Source organism: Macaca fascicularis, chromosome 2 (genome assembly GCF_037993035.2).
Source record: "Macaca fascicularis isolate 582-1 chromosome 2, T2T-MFA8v1.1".
NCBI lineage: Eukaryota > Metazoa > Chordata > Mammalia > Primates > Cercopithecidae > Macaca > Macaca fascicularis.
This window is the reverse complement of record NC_088376.1, coordinates 110,125,881-110,141,405: the sequence shown is the minus strand read 5'-3', so window position 1 is coordinate 110,141,405 and position 15,525 is coordinate 110,125,881. Positions and strand designations below refer to the sequence as shown.

Here is a 15,525-nt window from a genome sequence, read left to right as displayed (position 1 = left end):
GAGACCAGCCTGGGCAACATGGTGAAACCCTGTCTCTACTAAAATACAAAAACTTAGCTGGGTGTGGCAGCGTGCTCCTGTAGTCCCAGCCACTGGGGAGGCTGAGGCAGGACAATTGCTGGAACCTGGGAGGCGGAGGTTGCAGTGAGCAGAGATTGCACCATTACACTCCAGCCTGGGTGACAGAGTGAGAGACTCCGTCTCCAAAAATAAAAAAGAAAGTACAAACACTGTCCCCTTCCATCAGCTCCCGGCAACCCCCTCTGATAGGGCATCCCTGTCACTTGCTTCAGATCCTGGCAACCCCTCTGACAGGGCACCCCATCACTTGTTTCTAGCGTTTCCCTCAGTTTTCTCCCTTCCTTCCTTCCTTCCTTCCATTCTCTCCCTCTCTCTCTTTCTTTTTTTTTTTTTGTTGGGGGGTACAGAATTTCACTCTTATTACCCAGGCTGGAGTGCAGTGGTGTGATCTTAGCTCACTGCAACCTCCGCCTCCCGGGTTCAAGTGATTCTCCCGCCTCAGCCTCCTGAGTAGCTGGGATTACAGGTATGCCATCATGCCCAGCTACTTTTTTGTATTTTTAGTAGAGATGGGGGTTCACCATGTTGGTCAGGCTGGTCTTGAACTCCTGACCTCAAGTGATCCACCCACTTCGGCCTCCCAAAGTGCTGGGATTACAGATGTGAGCCACTGTGCCTGGCTTCCCCTCAGTTTTCTGCATCTTGCTTTTTCTACTTAGCAACACATCCTGAAGATCATAAGAACATGCCGTGTCAACCTATAGGTGCTTCTGTGTCCTTTTTTTTTTTTTCCTTTTTTTTTCTTTTGAGACAGTGTTGCACTCTGTTGCCCAGGCTAGAGTGCACTGGCATGATCATGGCTCATTATAGCCTCGACCTCACAGATTGAAGCAATCCTCCCACCTCAGCCTCCCGAATAGCTGGGACTATAGGCATGCACCACATGCCCAGCTAAATTTTATTTATTTATTTTTTTTTGGTAGAGATGGGGTTTTGCCATGTTGCCTAGGCTGGTCTCAAGCACCTGGGCTCAAGTGATCTGCCTGCCCTGGCCTCCCAAAGTGCTGGGATCACAGACATGAGCCATTGTACCTGGCCAGTTTTTTCTTACTAATTTTTAGGATTTTTTTTTTTTTTTTTCTTTTTTTGAGACAGAGTCTCACTCTGTCACCCAGGCTGGAGTGCAGTGGCACAATCTTGGCTCACTGCAACTTCTGCCTCTGGGCTCAAACTATTCTCCTGCCTCAGCCTCCTGAATAACTGGGACTACAGGCACCCGCAACCACACCCAGCTAATTTTTTTGTATTTTAAGTAGAGACGGAGTTTCACCGTATTGGCCAGGCTGGTCTCGAACTCCTGACCTCAGATCATCCACCCACCTTGGCCTCCCAAAGTGCTGGGATTACAGATATGAGCCACTGCACCTGACCAAGAAGTTAGCTCTTTGTGATATGATTTACAACTATTTTTTCCTGTTTGTCATTTGTCTTTTGACTTTCCTTATGGTTTTTTGTAGGTATTTTGTTATTTTTAAGAAATCAAGCTTAGTCCATTTAGGCTGCTGTAACAAAATACCTTAGACTGGGGAACTTCTAAACAGCAGAAATGGGCTGGGCGCAGTGGCTCATGCCTGTAATCCCAGCACTTTGGGAGACCGAGGTGAGTGGATCACTTGAGGTCAGGAGTTCGAGACCAGCCTGGCCAACATGATGAAACCCCATCTCTACTAAAAATACAAAAATTAGCTGGGCCTGGTGGCGCATGCCTGTAGTTCCAGCTATTTGGGAGGCTGAGGGAGGAGAATTGCTTGAACCGGGGAGGTGGAGTTTGCGATGAGCCGAGATCGTGCCACTGCATTCCAGCCTGGGAGACAGAGTGAGACTCCATCAAAAAAAAAAAAAAAAACCAGCAGAAATGTATTGCTCACAGTTCTGGAAGCTGGCAAGTGTAACATCAAGGCATCAGCAGATATGGGCTAGTAAGGGTTTGCCCTCCACTTCAGAGGTGGTGCCTTCTAGTTGTGTCCTTACACAGCAGAAGTGCAATAAACTAACGAGCTCCCTCAGGCCCCTTTTATAGGGCACTAATCCCATCCCTGAGGGTAGAACCCTCAAGACCTGTCACTTCTCAAAGGCCTCACCTCTTCATAGCATTGCCATGGGGGTTAGCTTTCAACATACGAATTTTGGGGAGACACTGACATTTAGACCATGGCACGAGTTTATCGGTCTTCTTTTTCTTAGTTTCTGGATTTTGTGTCATCATTTCCCCCAGTTGACTTCACTCTTTACATTTAGGATTAAACTGACATCTTCACTGACCTGATGGTTGTGAGGAGCTGAAGCCCATCCAGAGAGGCTTAAGCATAGGGGTTTCTTACATGGATTCTGAAGGTCCCATAGAACAGCATGTCTCATCCTGTGCTGTGCACACAAATCACCGGAGGTCTTTTCAGAATGCAGATGGCCGGTAGCAATAGCTTATGGCTATAATCCCAGTACTTTGGGAGGCTGAGGCGGGCAGATCACTTGAGGCCAGGAGTTCAAGACCAGCCTGGCTAATGTGGTGAAACCCCATCTCTACTAAAAATACAAAAATTAGCCAGCTGTGGTGGTGCATGCCTGTAATCCCAGCTCTTGGGAGGCTGAGGCATGAGAATCTCTTAAACCAGGGAGGTGGAGGTTGCAGTGAGCCAAACTTGCACCACTGCACTCCAACCTGGGCAATGAAGAGAGACTCTGTCTAAAAAAAAAAAAAAAAAAAGCAGATACTGATGGAGCCTGAGATTCTATATTTTGAATAAACTCCCAGATGATGTCCATGCTGCTAGTCCAGGACCACACTTGGGGTAGCACACTTACAGGCTTTACTTTAGAACCTGCTCTTTATTAGGTTGAAGATGTTCTTTTCTGTTCCTATTCATTGAATGTGTATTTTTTTTCTCAATCATGAAAGGGATATTGAAACTGTTATCTTTTTGCATACTGCTTCCCTTTTCTTTCTATTCTCATTCCTAGGACTCTGATTAGATGTATTTTATTTCATTCTGTCCTCTGTATCTCTTAAAATATCTTACGTTTCTTCCAGCTCCTCATCTCTCTATGCTGTAATTTAGGTAACTTTTTTTTTGAGACGGAGTTTTGCTCTTTCACCCAGGCTGAAGTGAAATGCCACAATCTCAGCTCACTGCAGCCTCCACCCGCTGGGTTCTAAGGGATTCTCCTGCCTCAGCCTCCCAAGTAGCTGGGATTATAGGCGTGTGCCACCATACCTGGCTAATTTTTGTATTTTTAATACAGACAGGGTTTCACCATGTTGGCCAGGCTGGTCTCAAACTCCTGACCTCATGATCCACCCGCCTTGACTTCCCAAAGTGCTGGGATTAGAGGCATGAGCCACCGTGCCCAGCCTGGGTAATTTCTTTTTTTCCCGCCCAAGATGGAGTCTTCCTCTGCCGCCCAGGCTGGAGTGCAATGGTGTGATCTTGGCTCATTGCAACCTCCGCCTCCCAGGTTTAAGCAATTCTCCTGCCTCAGCCTCCTGAGTAGCTGGGATTACAGGTGCACGCCACCACACCTGGCTAATGTTAGTGTTTTTAGTAGAAACAGGGTTTCACCATGTTGGCCAGGCTGGTCTTGAACTCCTGACCACATGATCCGTGCACTTTGGCCTCCCAAAGTGCTGGGATTACAGGCATGAGCCACCACGCCTGGCCTGGTAGCTTCCTTAGATTCCTCTTTTAGTTTATTAATACACTCTTCAGTTGTGTTTCATCTCCTACATCTAAACATTGTATTTGGTTCTCCTTCAAATATGCTTGGTCTTATTTTTTTCTTTCTTTTCTTTTCTTTTTTTTTTTTTTTTTGAGATAGAGTCTCGCTATGTTGCCCCAGGCTGGAGTGCTATGGCGCGATCTCGGCTCACTGCAAGCTCCACCTCCCGGGTTCACGCCATTCTCTGGCCTCAGCCTGGCCTCTTTTCTTTTTCTTATTTATTTATTTATTTATTTATTTATTTATTTATTTATTTGAGATGGAGTTTTGCTCTTGTTGCCCAGGCTGGAGCAATGGCACAGTCTTGGCTCACTGCAACCTCTGCCTCCTGAGTTCAAGCGATTCTCCTGCCTCAGCCTCCCAAGTAGCTGGGATTACAGGCATGCGCCACCACTCCTGGCTAATTTTGTATTTTTAGTAGAGATGGGGTTTTTCCTGTTGGTCAGGCTGGTCTCAAACTTCCAACCTCAGGTGATCTGCCCACTTCGGCCTCCCAAAGTGCTGGGGTTACAGGCGTGGGCCACCGCGCCTGGCGTTTTCTTTTTAATTAAAAACAATTTTTTAAATAGAGATAGGGTCTCCCTTTGTTGCTCAGGCTGGTCTCCAGTTCCTAGACTCGGGGGATCCTGCTGCCTGGGCCTGCCAAATTGCTGGGATTACAGGCATGAGCCACTGCACGAGGACTTACTCTTTTTTTTTGACAAGGTCTTGCTCTGTCACCCAAGCTGGAGGGAGTGCAGTGACACGATCATAGCTCACTGCAGCCTTGATATCCTGGGCTCAAGCAATCCTCTCACCTCAGCTTCCCAAAGTGCTGGGATGATGGGCGTAAGCCCCTATGCCCAGCTAGTTATTTTAAATAAATCCTTATTTTATGCTTTTTAAAAAGCTTTATTGAGATAGAATTTGCATACCATACAATTCGCCCATTTAAAATGTGCAACTCACCAGGCCTGGTGGCTCATGCCTGTAATCCCAGCACTTTGGGAGACTGAGGTGGGCGGATCACTTAAGGTCAGGAGTTCAAGACCAGCCTGGCCAACATGATGAAACCTTGTCTTTACTAAAAACACAAAAACTAGCCGGGGATGGTGGTGCACATGTGTAATCCCAGCTACTCAGGAGGATGAGGCAGGAGAATCACTTAAACCTGGGAGGCGGAGGTTGTAGTGAGCCGAGATTGTGCCACTGTATTCCAGCCTAGGTGACAGAGACTGTGTCTCAAAAAAATAAACAAATTCTAAATCATTAAGCAGAGGAATCCTGTATTTCTACAGTCAAAACTCTATTCTCTCATCATTCCCCAATCTCTAGAATTCTCTGTATTGGCCATTTTTAATGTTTAAGATATGTCCATGCACAAACTTTTTATGCAAATATTATACTTGAACCATTCCATGTTCTTTCAATTCTATGTTATAGTTATTTAAATATATATTTTTATATAGGAAATGTATAGATCAGATTTTTCATGGTCAAAATCTGTTTCCTGTTTTACTGAGTCTCATGGTGGCTTGACGGTGGCGTGTGTGTGTGTGTGTGTATGTGTGTGTATTGAAATCATGAGCTTGTGTTTGACTGAACTTAAGCTCAAGGAGACCTGAACACATAAATTGAAATTATTTTCCCACTGAAAAGGTTTGCACTTGCTTTCTGCAGTTAGCTGTAGGGCATTACCAACCCAGGACCATTTTAACCCTCTTCAAGAATTCCAGTTTAATACGGGAGCTTCCGTTCAGACTCCTACTTTGTGGGGAACCTAAGATTCCATGTTCCAAGCTAGTTTTAGCATTTGCTGGCTTATAGCCCACTGTTTCTGTTTCAGCCCACAGTTTTCACCTGCTTTCTAAGAGCCTAGCAATGCATTAAAAAGGTATAATTTGTGAACATCTGATTGATTGCAGTGGCAAAGAGAGGGCCCTTCTGAATACCTGGCCCCTAACTCCTCTGGAGATAGAACCCTCTTCTTTTCTTTCTGAACCTGTTCCCTGTCAGAAACTCTCAAGTATGCCCTTGAGACCTACATGCCTCCTTTCAAATATGCCTGCCAGACTGTTTTAAAATAGTTTTACACACTTTCTTTAGGATAAAAGAATGAAAGAGTTTGAATGGAATGTTATTTCTCACAGAATTGGGGCTACTCAGAAGGAATCCTTGTCCACAACCTGTGATGTTTGCAGGAGGAATGATAGGGTGAATGTGAGTGGCCTGGTCTGAGTCCCTGCTAAGTCTATCCCTCATAATAAGTTCCTGTTTTCTCCTCCCTCTGTGTCCAGCATAATTACTTGAAAACCATGATGGGTCTGCAGCAGGCACATAGAAAATAGAACCTCATCACCATACCTTAAAGGACAAGACCAGCAACTCTAACCTACTGTAGTGGAGCTGCTCAACCACCTGCCTAGAGCTGCAGCCCTTCTACTCCAAGGCTGGGACCCAAGACAGAGAACACATATGGCCTGCATGCTGGGAGGAGTATCCTCCAAGGACAACCTTGCTCCTCTTCACAGAGCACTTTGGGTTTTAATTCACTGTCTTATATGCAGGGACAGGATAAAATAACTTTCTAGTTTAGACTTTTAGTGCTCATCTGAGAACTTTGTCTTATTTCCTGTCTGAAAGGACATCTTCTCTATGTATGTGTGAGGTCAGAACTGAGTCTCAAGTAGGAAAGCAGAAAAGTAGCTCAGCCAGGCTCCTCCTGGCAGGCCTTTGTCCCACTGGTCAGCCCCTTTCCTGGATAGACATCCTAGGGTGGGGGTGGGAAGCTCAGTCTGAGGAGCTCTGCTTCTCACAGCTCCCTCAGACCCTAAGTTCTCTCAACACATCTTTTCTGTGTTTCTGAGCCAGTGAAGAAGACAGGAGGAGGCCCTCCTTCATTTGGCAACCAGGGGAAGATAAGGTCTAGCCACAGAGCCCAGAAAGGGATGAGGCAGAGCTGGCTCCATGTACCAGGGAATAAATGAGCAGCTTCTGGGAGACATGTCCTCTGTGTGTTTCCAGAACACCACAGCCTTCCCTACACAGCATGCACGGCCAGGTGCCTCCCCTCCCCTCATTCTCTCTCTGTGTAGGCTGCGCTGAGCAGAAGTGAAAGTGGATGATTTACCCTGAATAGGAACTGGGATCGCTGTCAGAGCTGAGCAGGGAAGAGAGAAGATATCACTCTCTGTCAAGTTATCAGGCTGCAGCTTGGGCCCTTGGTGGTGGCACCAAAGGGAAAGAGTTCACTACTTTGCTCAGAGAACAAACTCAGGCCCTCTGGGGCCTTCCAGGCTGACTAATACGCCCCTAGGTTGGTAAACTGAGCCTCCACTGAGTGAAAAGTTTCAACACTTCCTTGGAATTCTATCTCACCCCCTCTTCTGTTCTTGTGGGTCAAGGCCTTGGCCTGGCACTCTGTGGGTGCTCCCCCATCTGACACCCTCATCAGGCCCTTGAGGTTGCTGTTATTCTTCCAACAGTGGGAGAGGAGGTTCTGCTCACCTGGCAGCCCTGTCATGGGAAGCTGTGAGAGAAAAATACATCACTTCTGGTGGGTAATATCCAACTCTGGGACCACTTTGTATGAGGAAAGATGGAAGGAACTAGGTCTCCTTACCTGAAGAGGAAGAGAAATGTGAAAGAGGCCATGAGGGGCTGCCAGGTAGAAGGGAAAGCAAGAGGATGTGGGCTGAATGAGTAGCAAACATTTTTCCCAAAGCTTTGTTTTGTTGTTGTTGTTGTTGTTGTTGTTGAGACAGGGTGTCACTCTGTCATCCAGGCTGGAGTACAGTGGTGCCATTACACCTCATTGCAGCCTGAACCTCCTGGGCTCAATCCTCCCACCCCAGCCTCCTAAGTAGCTGGGACTACAGGTGCGCACCACCATGCCTGGCTAGTTTTTAAATTTTTTGTGGAGATGGAGTCTCACTATGTTGTCCAGAATGGTCTCAAAACTTCTGGACTCAAGCGATCCTCCCACCTCAGCCTCCCAAAGTGCCGAGGGATTACAGGTGTGAGCCACCTCGCCTGGCCAAGATTGTTATCTCAAAATAAGAAGAGGCTTAAAATGAGAACAGTCCTGGCATGAAGTCATTAGTGAGGGCCCTGCAGCAATAGGCTGTCTGACAAGGAGGTTGCACCCAGTTGAAGGTTGAACTGGATAGCATCTATCCAATCAAAAACCCTGTGATTCTGCTCTTTAGCCCATCAGCAGATGGACATGGATTTTGTTGAAGAAAGTGATAGGATTGCCTTGAAGGCTCTGCCCTCTCCCTGCTCCAGCTCCTTTTTCTTCCCCTGACTAATGCTTCCAGGAGTCGATGCTTCCAACATGGCAGGAAGGTAGGGGGTGTTGTGTTCATTCAGATGGGTCTGTCGTTCCAGAAAATAATTCCTGCCAAGTTAATTTGACCATCCAAGTCACCCCTGGGGGGACTTCCAGTTGCAACAACATGACAGGTGAGATAACCTGAAAACATTCCTGCTACAAATAGAGGTGCTGACTAAAGTATAACATTCTTTTAAATACAATTGACCCTTGAGGCTGTGTGCAGTGGTCCACACCTGTAATCCCAGCACTTTGGAAGGCTGAGGTAGGTGGATCACTTGAGGCCAGGAGTTTGAGACCAGCCTGACAAACATGGCAAAAACATGTCTCTACTAAAAATACAAAAATTAGCCGGGTGTGGTGGTGCATGCCTGTAATCCCAGCTACTTGGGAGGCTGAGACACAAGAATTGCTTGAACCTGGGAGGCGGAGGCTGCAATGAGCTGAGATCACGCCGCTGCACTCCATCCTGGGGAACAGAGTGAGATTTTGTCTCAAAAAAAGAAAAAGAGAAAAGAAATACAGTTGACCCTTGAACACCATGGGTTTGAAATGCACAAGTCCACTTATACATGGGATTTTTTCAAAATCCGCATATGTGGAGAGTCAACTTTTTGTACGTGCAGATTCTGCAGGGCTGAGTGCAGGACTTATGTGTGGATTTTGGCATATGCAAGGGGCCCTGGAGCCAATCCCACATGTATACCAAGGGACGACTGCACAAAGTAAAATTTGCAAGAAAGAAAGAGAACTGTCAGGAGCCGGAGGTAAAGGAGGAACTGAAAACCTGAGTGGTCAGTATGTGAACTGGCTATGGCTTCTAGGGACCAGGAGAAGGTATGTGAGTGGATTGTTACTTTTGAGAGTTAAATGTCCACATAAGTATGAGAATTAAGACTTTGGTTCATGCCATATAGGAAGTTGGAAATGGGACTGCCTAAATAAAAATGGCACCCTGAAGGCTTCATCACTGGTGAAGAGGTGAGCTAGAATGCCAAATGTCTAATTGTCTCCCTAAACATACTTTACCCATAACCTTCCTTAGCCTAATTGCTCAGGCTAAAATCCTTAGTTTTGTACTTCATTCCTCTTTTCTCTCACTCCTCACACTGAATCTGTCCAGAAATTCAGTAGGCTTTACCTTCCTACTATATTCAAAATCTAACCACTTCTTACCACTTCTTGCCTGGAAGAAGACAGCAAGACAACAGCTTCCTGTCTCCTGACTTCCCCTTTTGCTATTTCCAGAACAGCAGCCTGGCTGAACCTTTTTTTTTTTTTTTTTCCCCCCCAGAGGCAAGGTGTTACTCTTTGCTCAGGCTGGAGAGCAGTGGCATGATCCTAGCTCACTGCATCCTCAAACTCCTGGGTTCAAGCAATCCTCCCATGTCAGCCTCTAGAGTAGGTAGGATTACAAGTGTGAGCCACCATGTCTGGCTCTGGTTGACCTTCTGAAATATGTTAGATCACATTACACTTCTTTTCAAGTTTTTAATGGTTTCCTATTTTGCTCAGAGTGAAACCCAATTCCTTAAAACATCCCACAAGATCCTATATAATTGTGACTTCTATGATTTCTCTACTCTTGTCTCATCTACTCTCCCCTTGCTCACTCTACTCCAGCCACATGGGCTTCCTTGCTTTTCCTCCCAACATGCTAGACAGACAGCTCCTGCTTCGGGGCCTTTGCAATGGCTGTTTCCTCTGCCTAAAACATTCTTTCCCTACATGTCCACATGATTCACTTTCCTGAGTCCTTGCTTAAATGTCACTTTTTTTTTTTTTTGAGTCTGAATCTTGCTCTGTCTCCCAGGCTGCAGTGCAATGGCGCAATCTTGGCTCATTGCAACCTTTGTCTCCCCGGTTCAAGCAATTCTCCTGCCTCAGCCTTCCGAGTAGCTGGAATTACAGGCACATTGCCACCACACCCAGCAAATTTTTGTATTTTTAGTAGAGATGAGGTTTCACCATATTGGCCAGGCTGGTCTCTTGGCCAGGCTGGTCTCAAACGCCTGACCTGGTGATCCGCGTGCCTCAGCCTCCCAAAGTGCTGGGATTACAGGCGTGAGTCACCGCGCCCAGCCCTGTTTTGAGACAGAGTTTCACTCTCTTGCCAGGCTGGAGTGCAGTGGTGCAATCTCAGTTCACTGCAACCTCTGCCTCCCGGGTTCAAGCGATTCTCACACGTCAGCCTCCGAGTAGCTGGGATTACAGCATGCACCACCACACCCAGCTAATTTTTTTTTTTTTTTTTTTAGTAGAGGCTGGGTTTTTCACCATGTTGGCCAGGCTGGTCTCAAACTCCTGACCTCAAGTGGTCTGCCTGCCTCAGCCTCCCAAAGTGCTGGGATTATAGGCATGAGCCACCACGCCCGGCTTTAAATGTCACATTCTGTAGCAGATGCTGTCATGCCTTGACACAGTCCCTTGCACTTGCCATTCCCGCTAATGGTTTCCTAGTGAAAGCATCTGCAACTTTCCATATAAAGGCTTTGTCTACATAGGTGTTCATCTGCTTCAGGGTAGTTCCAAATGCCAGGGAGTTAAGGACACCTTTAGGAGCAACCCTCAACCAATAAATCAGTGGATTAGTATCTCAACTTTCTCCCCTTTGGGTAGAACAACTCCTTTGGGGCATGTTTTCCACTAAATGGAACTTTCCCAGGACTTCCCAGCATAAACACCCAAATCCACACATACACGAATGGAGCCAAAGAAAAAAATGTTGATATATTGTTTGTGGACTTGTCAATGAAGTGATAACATCTTAAAATATTTAGGCTGGGCGCAGTGACTCATGACTGTAATCCTGGCACTTTGAGTGGCTGAGGTAGGAGGATTGCTTGAGCTCAGAAGTTCGAGACTAGCCTGGGCAACATGGCAAAATCCCATGTCTATAAAAATAAAATAAAAAATTAGCTGGGCATAGTTGCACTCCAGCCTGACAACAGAGTGAGACCCTGTGTGTGTGTGTGTGTGTATGTAAGAGGAATTTGAGGAGAAAAGTAAGAAAACAAAAAAGCATAAAAAAGAATATATATGATATATATAACATTACTTTAACAGCTTTAATTTTTATTTATTTATTTATTTTTTGAGACAGGCTCTCACGCTCACCCAGGCTGGAGTGCAGTGGCATGATCCCAGCTCACTGCAGCCTTGACCTCCCTGGGCTCAAGTGATCATCCCACTAAAAATCCTGGCTAATTTTTTTTTTTTTTTTTTAACTTTCTATAGAAACAGGTTCTCACTATATTGCCCAGGCTGGTCTTGAACTCCTAGGCTCAAGTGATACTCCCACCTTGGCCTCCCAAAGTGCTGGGATTATAGGCATGAGCTACTGCACCTGGCCTATATTTTTAATAATATATATTACAAAAGTATAATGAAAAGGATACGGTTGAATCAGGATAGCACCCAAAGTTTCTTTCTAAAGGTCTGAGATTCAAGGTAGGACAAAAAGCTCTGGAGAGTCCCCGCTATGTTCCATTATCTTTAATCCAAAGGGCTCAGATACCTCTACTGCTATTTCCTCTGGCACTGTGAGGAAGTTCCAATCCACCTGGTCCACACTAGCTGGGCCCAGGGAGTCTGGGCTTGATTGTTGGTCAGTGGATTGCACTTTTATGAAGCAATACAAAATAGGGACAGATCACAGGCGTTGGGCCCAGAGACACCTGAGTTTAGATTGGGATTCTGTATCTTACTGATATTTGACGTTGAGTAAGTTGTCTAATTTCTCTGCTTTTCTTTCCTTGTGTATAGAACCATGATCACCATAGGGCTTTGTGGAATGAAGGAATTAATGTATGTGAAGTGCACAGCAGGTCCTCAACCAATTGAAACAGCCATGACAGTAACAATAACTGTAATAATAAAGATGCAAATGTACCCAGCATTATGTTTGATAGGTGATTAGCTTGTACACACACACACACGCACATACATATACATGCATGCACACATACAACCAATGTTAGGCTCCCTCTCCACTCCCTAAAATGGATTTTGGATTTGAAGAGGCAGCATTTGGGCCAATATTATCTCTCTCCAATTAATGCTGTCTGTCATGGCATTTTAAGACCAATCTCTGGCCGGGCGCAGTGGCTCACACCTGTAATCCCAGCACTTTGGGAGGCCGAGGCAGGCGGATCACTTGACGCCAGGAGTTCGAGACCAGCCTGGCCAACATGGTAAAACCCCATCTCTACTAAAAATTAAAAAAAAAAAAATTAGCTGGGTGTTATAGGCGCATGCCACCCTACCTGGCTAATCAAAACTACAAAAAATTAGCCAGGCCTGGTGGCACACGCCTGTAGTCCCAGCTACTCGGGAGGCCGAGGCAGGAGAACTGCTTGAACCTGGGAAGTGGAGGTTGCAATAAGCCGAAATTGTGCCACTGCACTCCAGCCTGGGTGACAGAGTGAGACTCCATCTCAAAAAAAAAAAAAAAAGGAAAGTTGACTTAACAGAGGAGAGGTAGCCACTAAAAATATACCCAGTGCCATCATGGGCAGTGTTAATGGAAGGCAGGGGTCCTGGTAAGGGAAGTAATATTCCCACATCTGCCTGCCCACACTTATAACTTCATATCAGGGTCTGAAGGTAGTGTTTAAGTTAACAAACTCCCCAGAGGAAGGTGACCAGCATCATGAGAGGCTCTGAAAACTCTGTCAAGCAAGGAATAATCACAGCAACTATGGACATTCAATCTGAGAAGTCCAAACAGGGCAGATTGTTCTGTAATTTCAGGAGGAAAAAAGGATGAGAGCTTGGTGCCAACTGGGCTCCCAGTCCCTGGAAGATGCAAGCAGTGTCTGGGCAGCCCCCATCAAGATACGTGTGAGAGAAATCCTCAAACCAGAAAGAAAGGATTTGGATGCCTCTGGGTTCCTTCTGAATCCAAATTCTGTGATTCTATTGAAGCAGTTGTGCGGCTGGGCACAGTGGCTCATGCCTGTAATCCCAGCACTTTGGGAGGCCGAGGCGAGTAGATCACCTGAGGTCGGGAGTTCGAGATCAGCCTGACCAACATGGAGAAAGCCTGTCTCTACTAAAAATACAAAAAATTAGCCTGTAATCCCTGCTACTCAGGAGGCTGAGGCAGGAGAATCGCTTGAACCTGGGAGGCAGAGGTTGTAGTGAGCCGAGATCGTGCCATTGCACTTCAGCCTGGGCAACATGAGTAAAAGTCCATCTCAAAAAAAAGCAGTTGTGGAAACGTTATTTAACATAGTTGAAAGTTATATTCTATACATATGTATTTACACACATATGTATGAATTAAACAGACCAAAATGTCAAAAGCGGTTGCTTCTGGGTAAAACCGGAGGTGTTTTTTTTCCTTCTTTTAAGTGTTTTTCTTTTTTCTCTATTAAATATAAATTACTTTTATTAACAAAAAAATTTGGGAAGACCTTTTTTGTTAAGAAAACCAATCTATGAGCAGATGAAAGACATTTTTATCCGTTCGATTTTCCAACAATAAAGGGAGAGGCATCCAATTTGTGGAAATGTATTAGCAAAGACCGGAAGGAAAAAGGAGGAATCCTGCATGTGGGGAAGAGGCACACCACAAGGACCAGCCGTGATTGCATGATTCAATGACTAAATGGCTTGTAAGAAACTGATTTCTGAACCCAGGTGGGAATTTCCTGTTATAAGTCTCTTGAAGGAGAATCTGTTCTTTCCAGAAAAGCTGTAAAAAGCATTAGGAGGGTGGAATTGAGTGTATGTGGAGTAGACAAACATCTTTTTTTTTTTTTTTTTTTTTTTTTTTTAACAACTATCATCCACATGGAAAAACATCACTCTTAGATTTAGAAACTGCATCAAGGGCAGAGATTGTTAGAGGTGAAAGGAAACTTCTTTGCCACAGGACCATTCTCTCGCCTTCTCCTGCAGGAGGGTCGCAAAGGCTCCCAGAGATGCTGAGAGCATGGAGAAAGAGGCCACAAATGAACCTAAAGTACATAAAGAAGGAACATAGGATCTGGGAACACCATGCAAATCCAGATACCATCCCTCAGAGTCCATGACCTTGGGTGGCCTTACTTCTCCGAGTCCCAGTCTCTACATATGTAAAACAGAGGCAGCAGCTGTTCTTGCCCTTCCCATTACAGGGGTGTTAAATATATGGTCTATGAGACCTTGCAATGTCTGAAGCTGCCGATAAATATCTATATCTATATCTATATCTATATATCTATATTTTTTAAAAGCAACAAAAAAGGCAGGCTGGGCACAGTGGCTCATACCTGTAATCTCAGCACTTTGGGAGACTGAGATGGGAGGATTGCTTGAGTCCAGGAGTTCAAGACCAGTCTGGGCAACATAGCAAAACCCCGTCTTTACAAAAAATTAGCTGGGTATGATGGTACTCACCTGTGGTCCCAGCTACTCTGGAGGCAGAGGTAGGAGGATCACCTGAACCCGGGAGCTCCAGGCAGTAGTGAGCTGTGATTGCACCATTGCATTCCAGCCTGGGTGAAACAGTGAGACCCTGTCTCAAAAAATTTAAAAAAAAAAAAAAAAAAAAAAAAAAGGCAAACCAATAATCTAAGGGCAAATTCTTATGCCAGACCTTATTTTAAGATTGGAGTCTGGATCGGGCACGGTGGCTCATGCCTGTAATCCCAGGACTTTGTGAGGTCAAAGTGGGCAGATCACTTGAGGTAAGGAGTTAGATACCAGCCAGGCATGGTGGTTCATGCCTGTAGTCCCAGCTACTCCAGAGGCTGAGGCAGGAGAATCACTTGAACCTGGGAGGCGGAGGTTGCAACGAGCCAAGATTGCACCACTGCACTCCAGCCTGGGCAACAGAGCAAGACTCTGTCTCAAAAAAAAAAAAAAAGACTGGACTCTGAATAAAGTGAAAAAGAAAACGTGTTATGTACACACACACAACAAAGAAAAAGGGAGGTGCATTTTTGAGCTCTGAGACAGCTGTTCTTAACCCTGGCTGCATATTATGATCAACTGGAGTGTTTTTATAAAATACTGATGCCTGGGCCACATACTAGATAAATTAAATCAGAGCCTCTGGGACCTGAGCCTTGGTATGTTTTAAAAGCTCCCCAAGTTGGCCGGGCGCGGTGGCTCAAGCCTGTAATCCCAGCACTTTGGGAGGCCGAGACGGGCGGATCACGAGGTCAGGAGATCGAGACCATCCTGGCTAATACGGTGAAAGCCCGTCTCTACTAAAAATACAAAAAACTAGCCGGGCGAGGTGGCGGGCGCCTGTGGTCCCAGCTACTCGGGAGGCTGAGGCAGGAGAATGGCGGGAACCCGGGAGGTGGAGCTTGCAGTGAGCTGAGGTCCGGCCACTGCACTCCAGCCCGGGCGACAGAGCGAGACTCCGTCTTAAAAAAAAAAAAAAAAAAAAAAAGCTCCCCAAGTGATTCTAATGTGCAAACTGA

General features: G+C 45.8%; 1 protein-coding gene across 21 annotated transcripts in view; it reads left to right on the top strand.

Moving 5' to 3' along the window:
• KIF9 (kinesin family member 9) overlaps nucleotides 1–14,657 on the top strand; it is a 62,079-nt gene extending 47,422 nt beyond the window's left edge. For 12 of the 21 annotated variants that reach the window (XR_001488758.3, XM_065539443.2, XM_065539441.2 and 9 more), the window contains one exon: nucleotides 6,072–6,774. Coding sequence is in view for 19 of the 21 variants with exons in the window: in XM_065539443.2 (XP_065395515.1) it covers nucleotides 6,072–6,122 (51 nt within the window). In the remaining 2 variants the exon portion in view is untranslated. Of the gene's footprint in view, nucleotides 1–6,071; nucleotides 6,775–11,872; nucleotides 12,006–12,859 lie in introns of those variants that run through there. The other 9 variants (XM_065539435.2, XM_065539438.2, XM_074031933.1 and 6 more) reach the window with 2 other exon arrangements.
• Nucleotides 14,658–15,525: the final 868 nt, after the last annotated feature.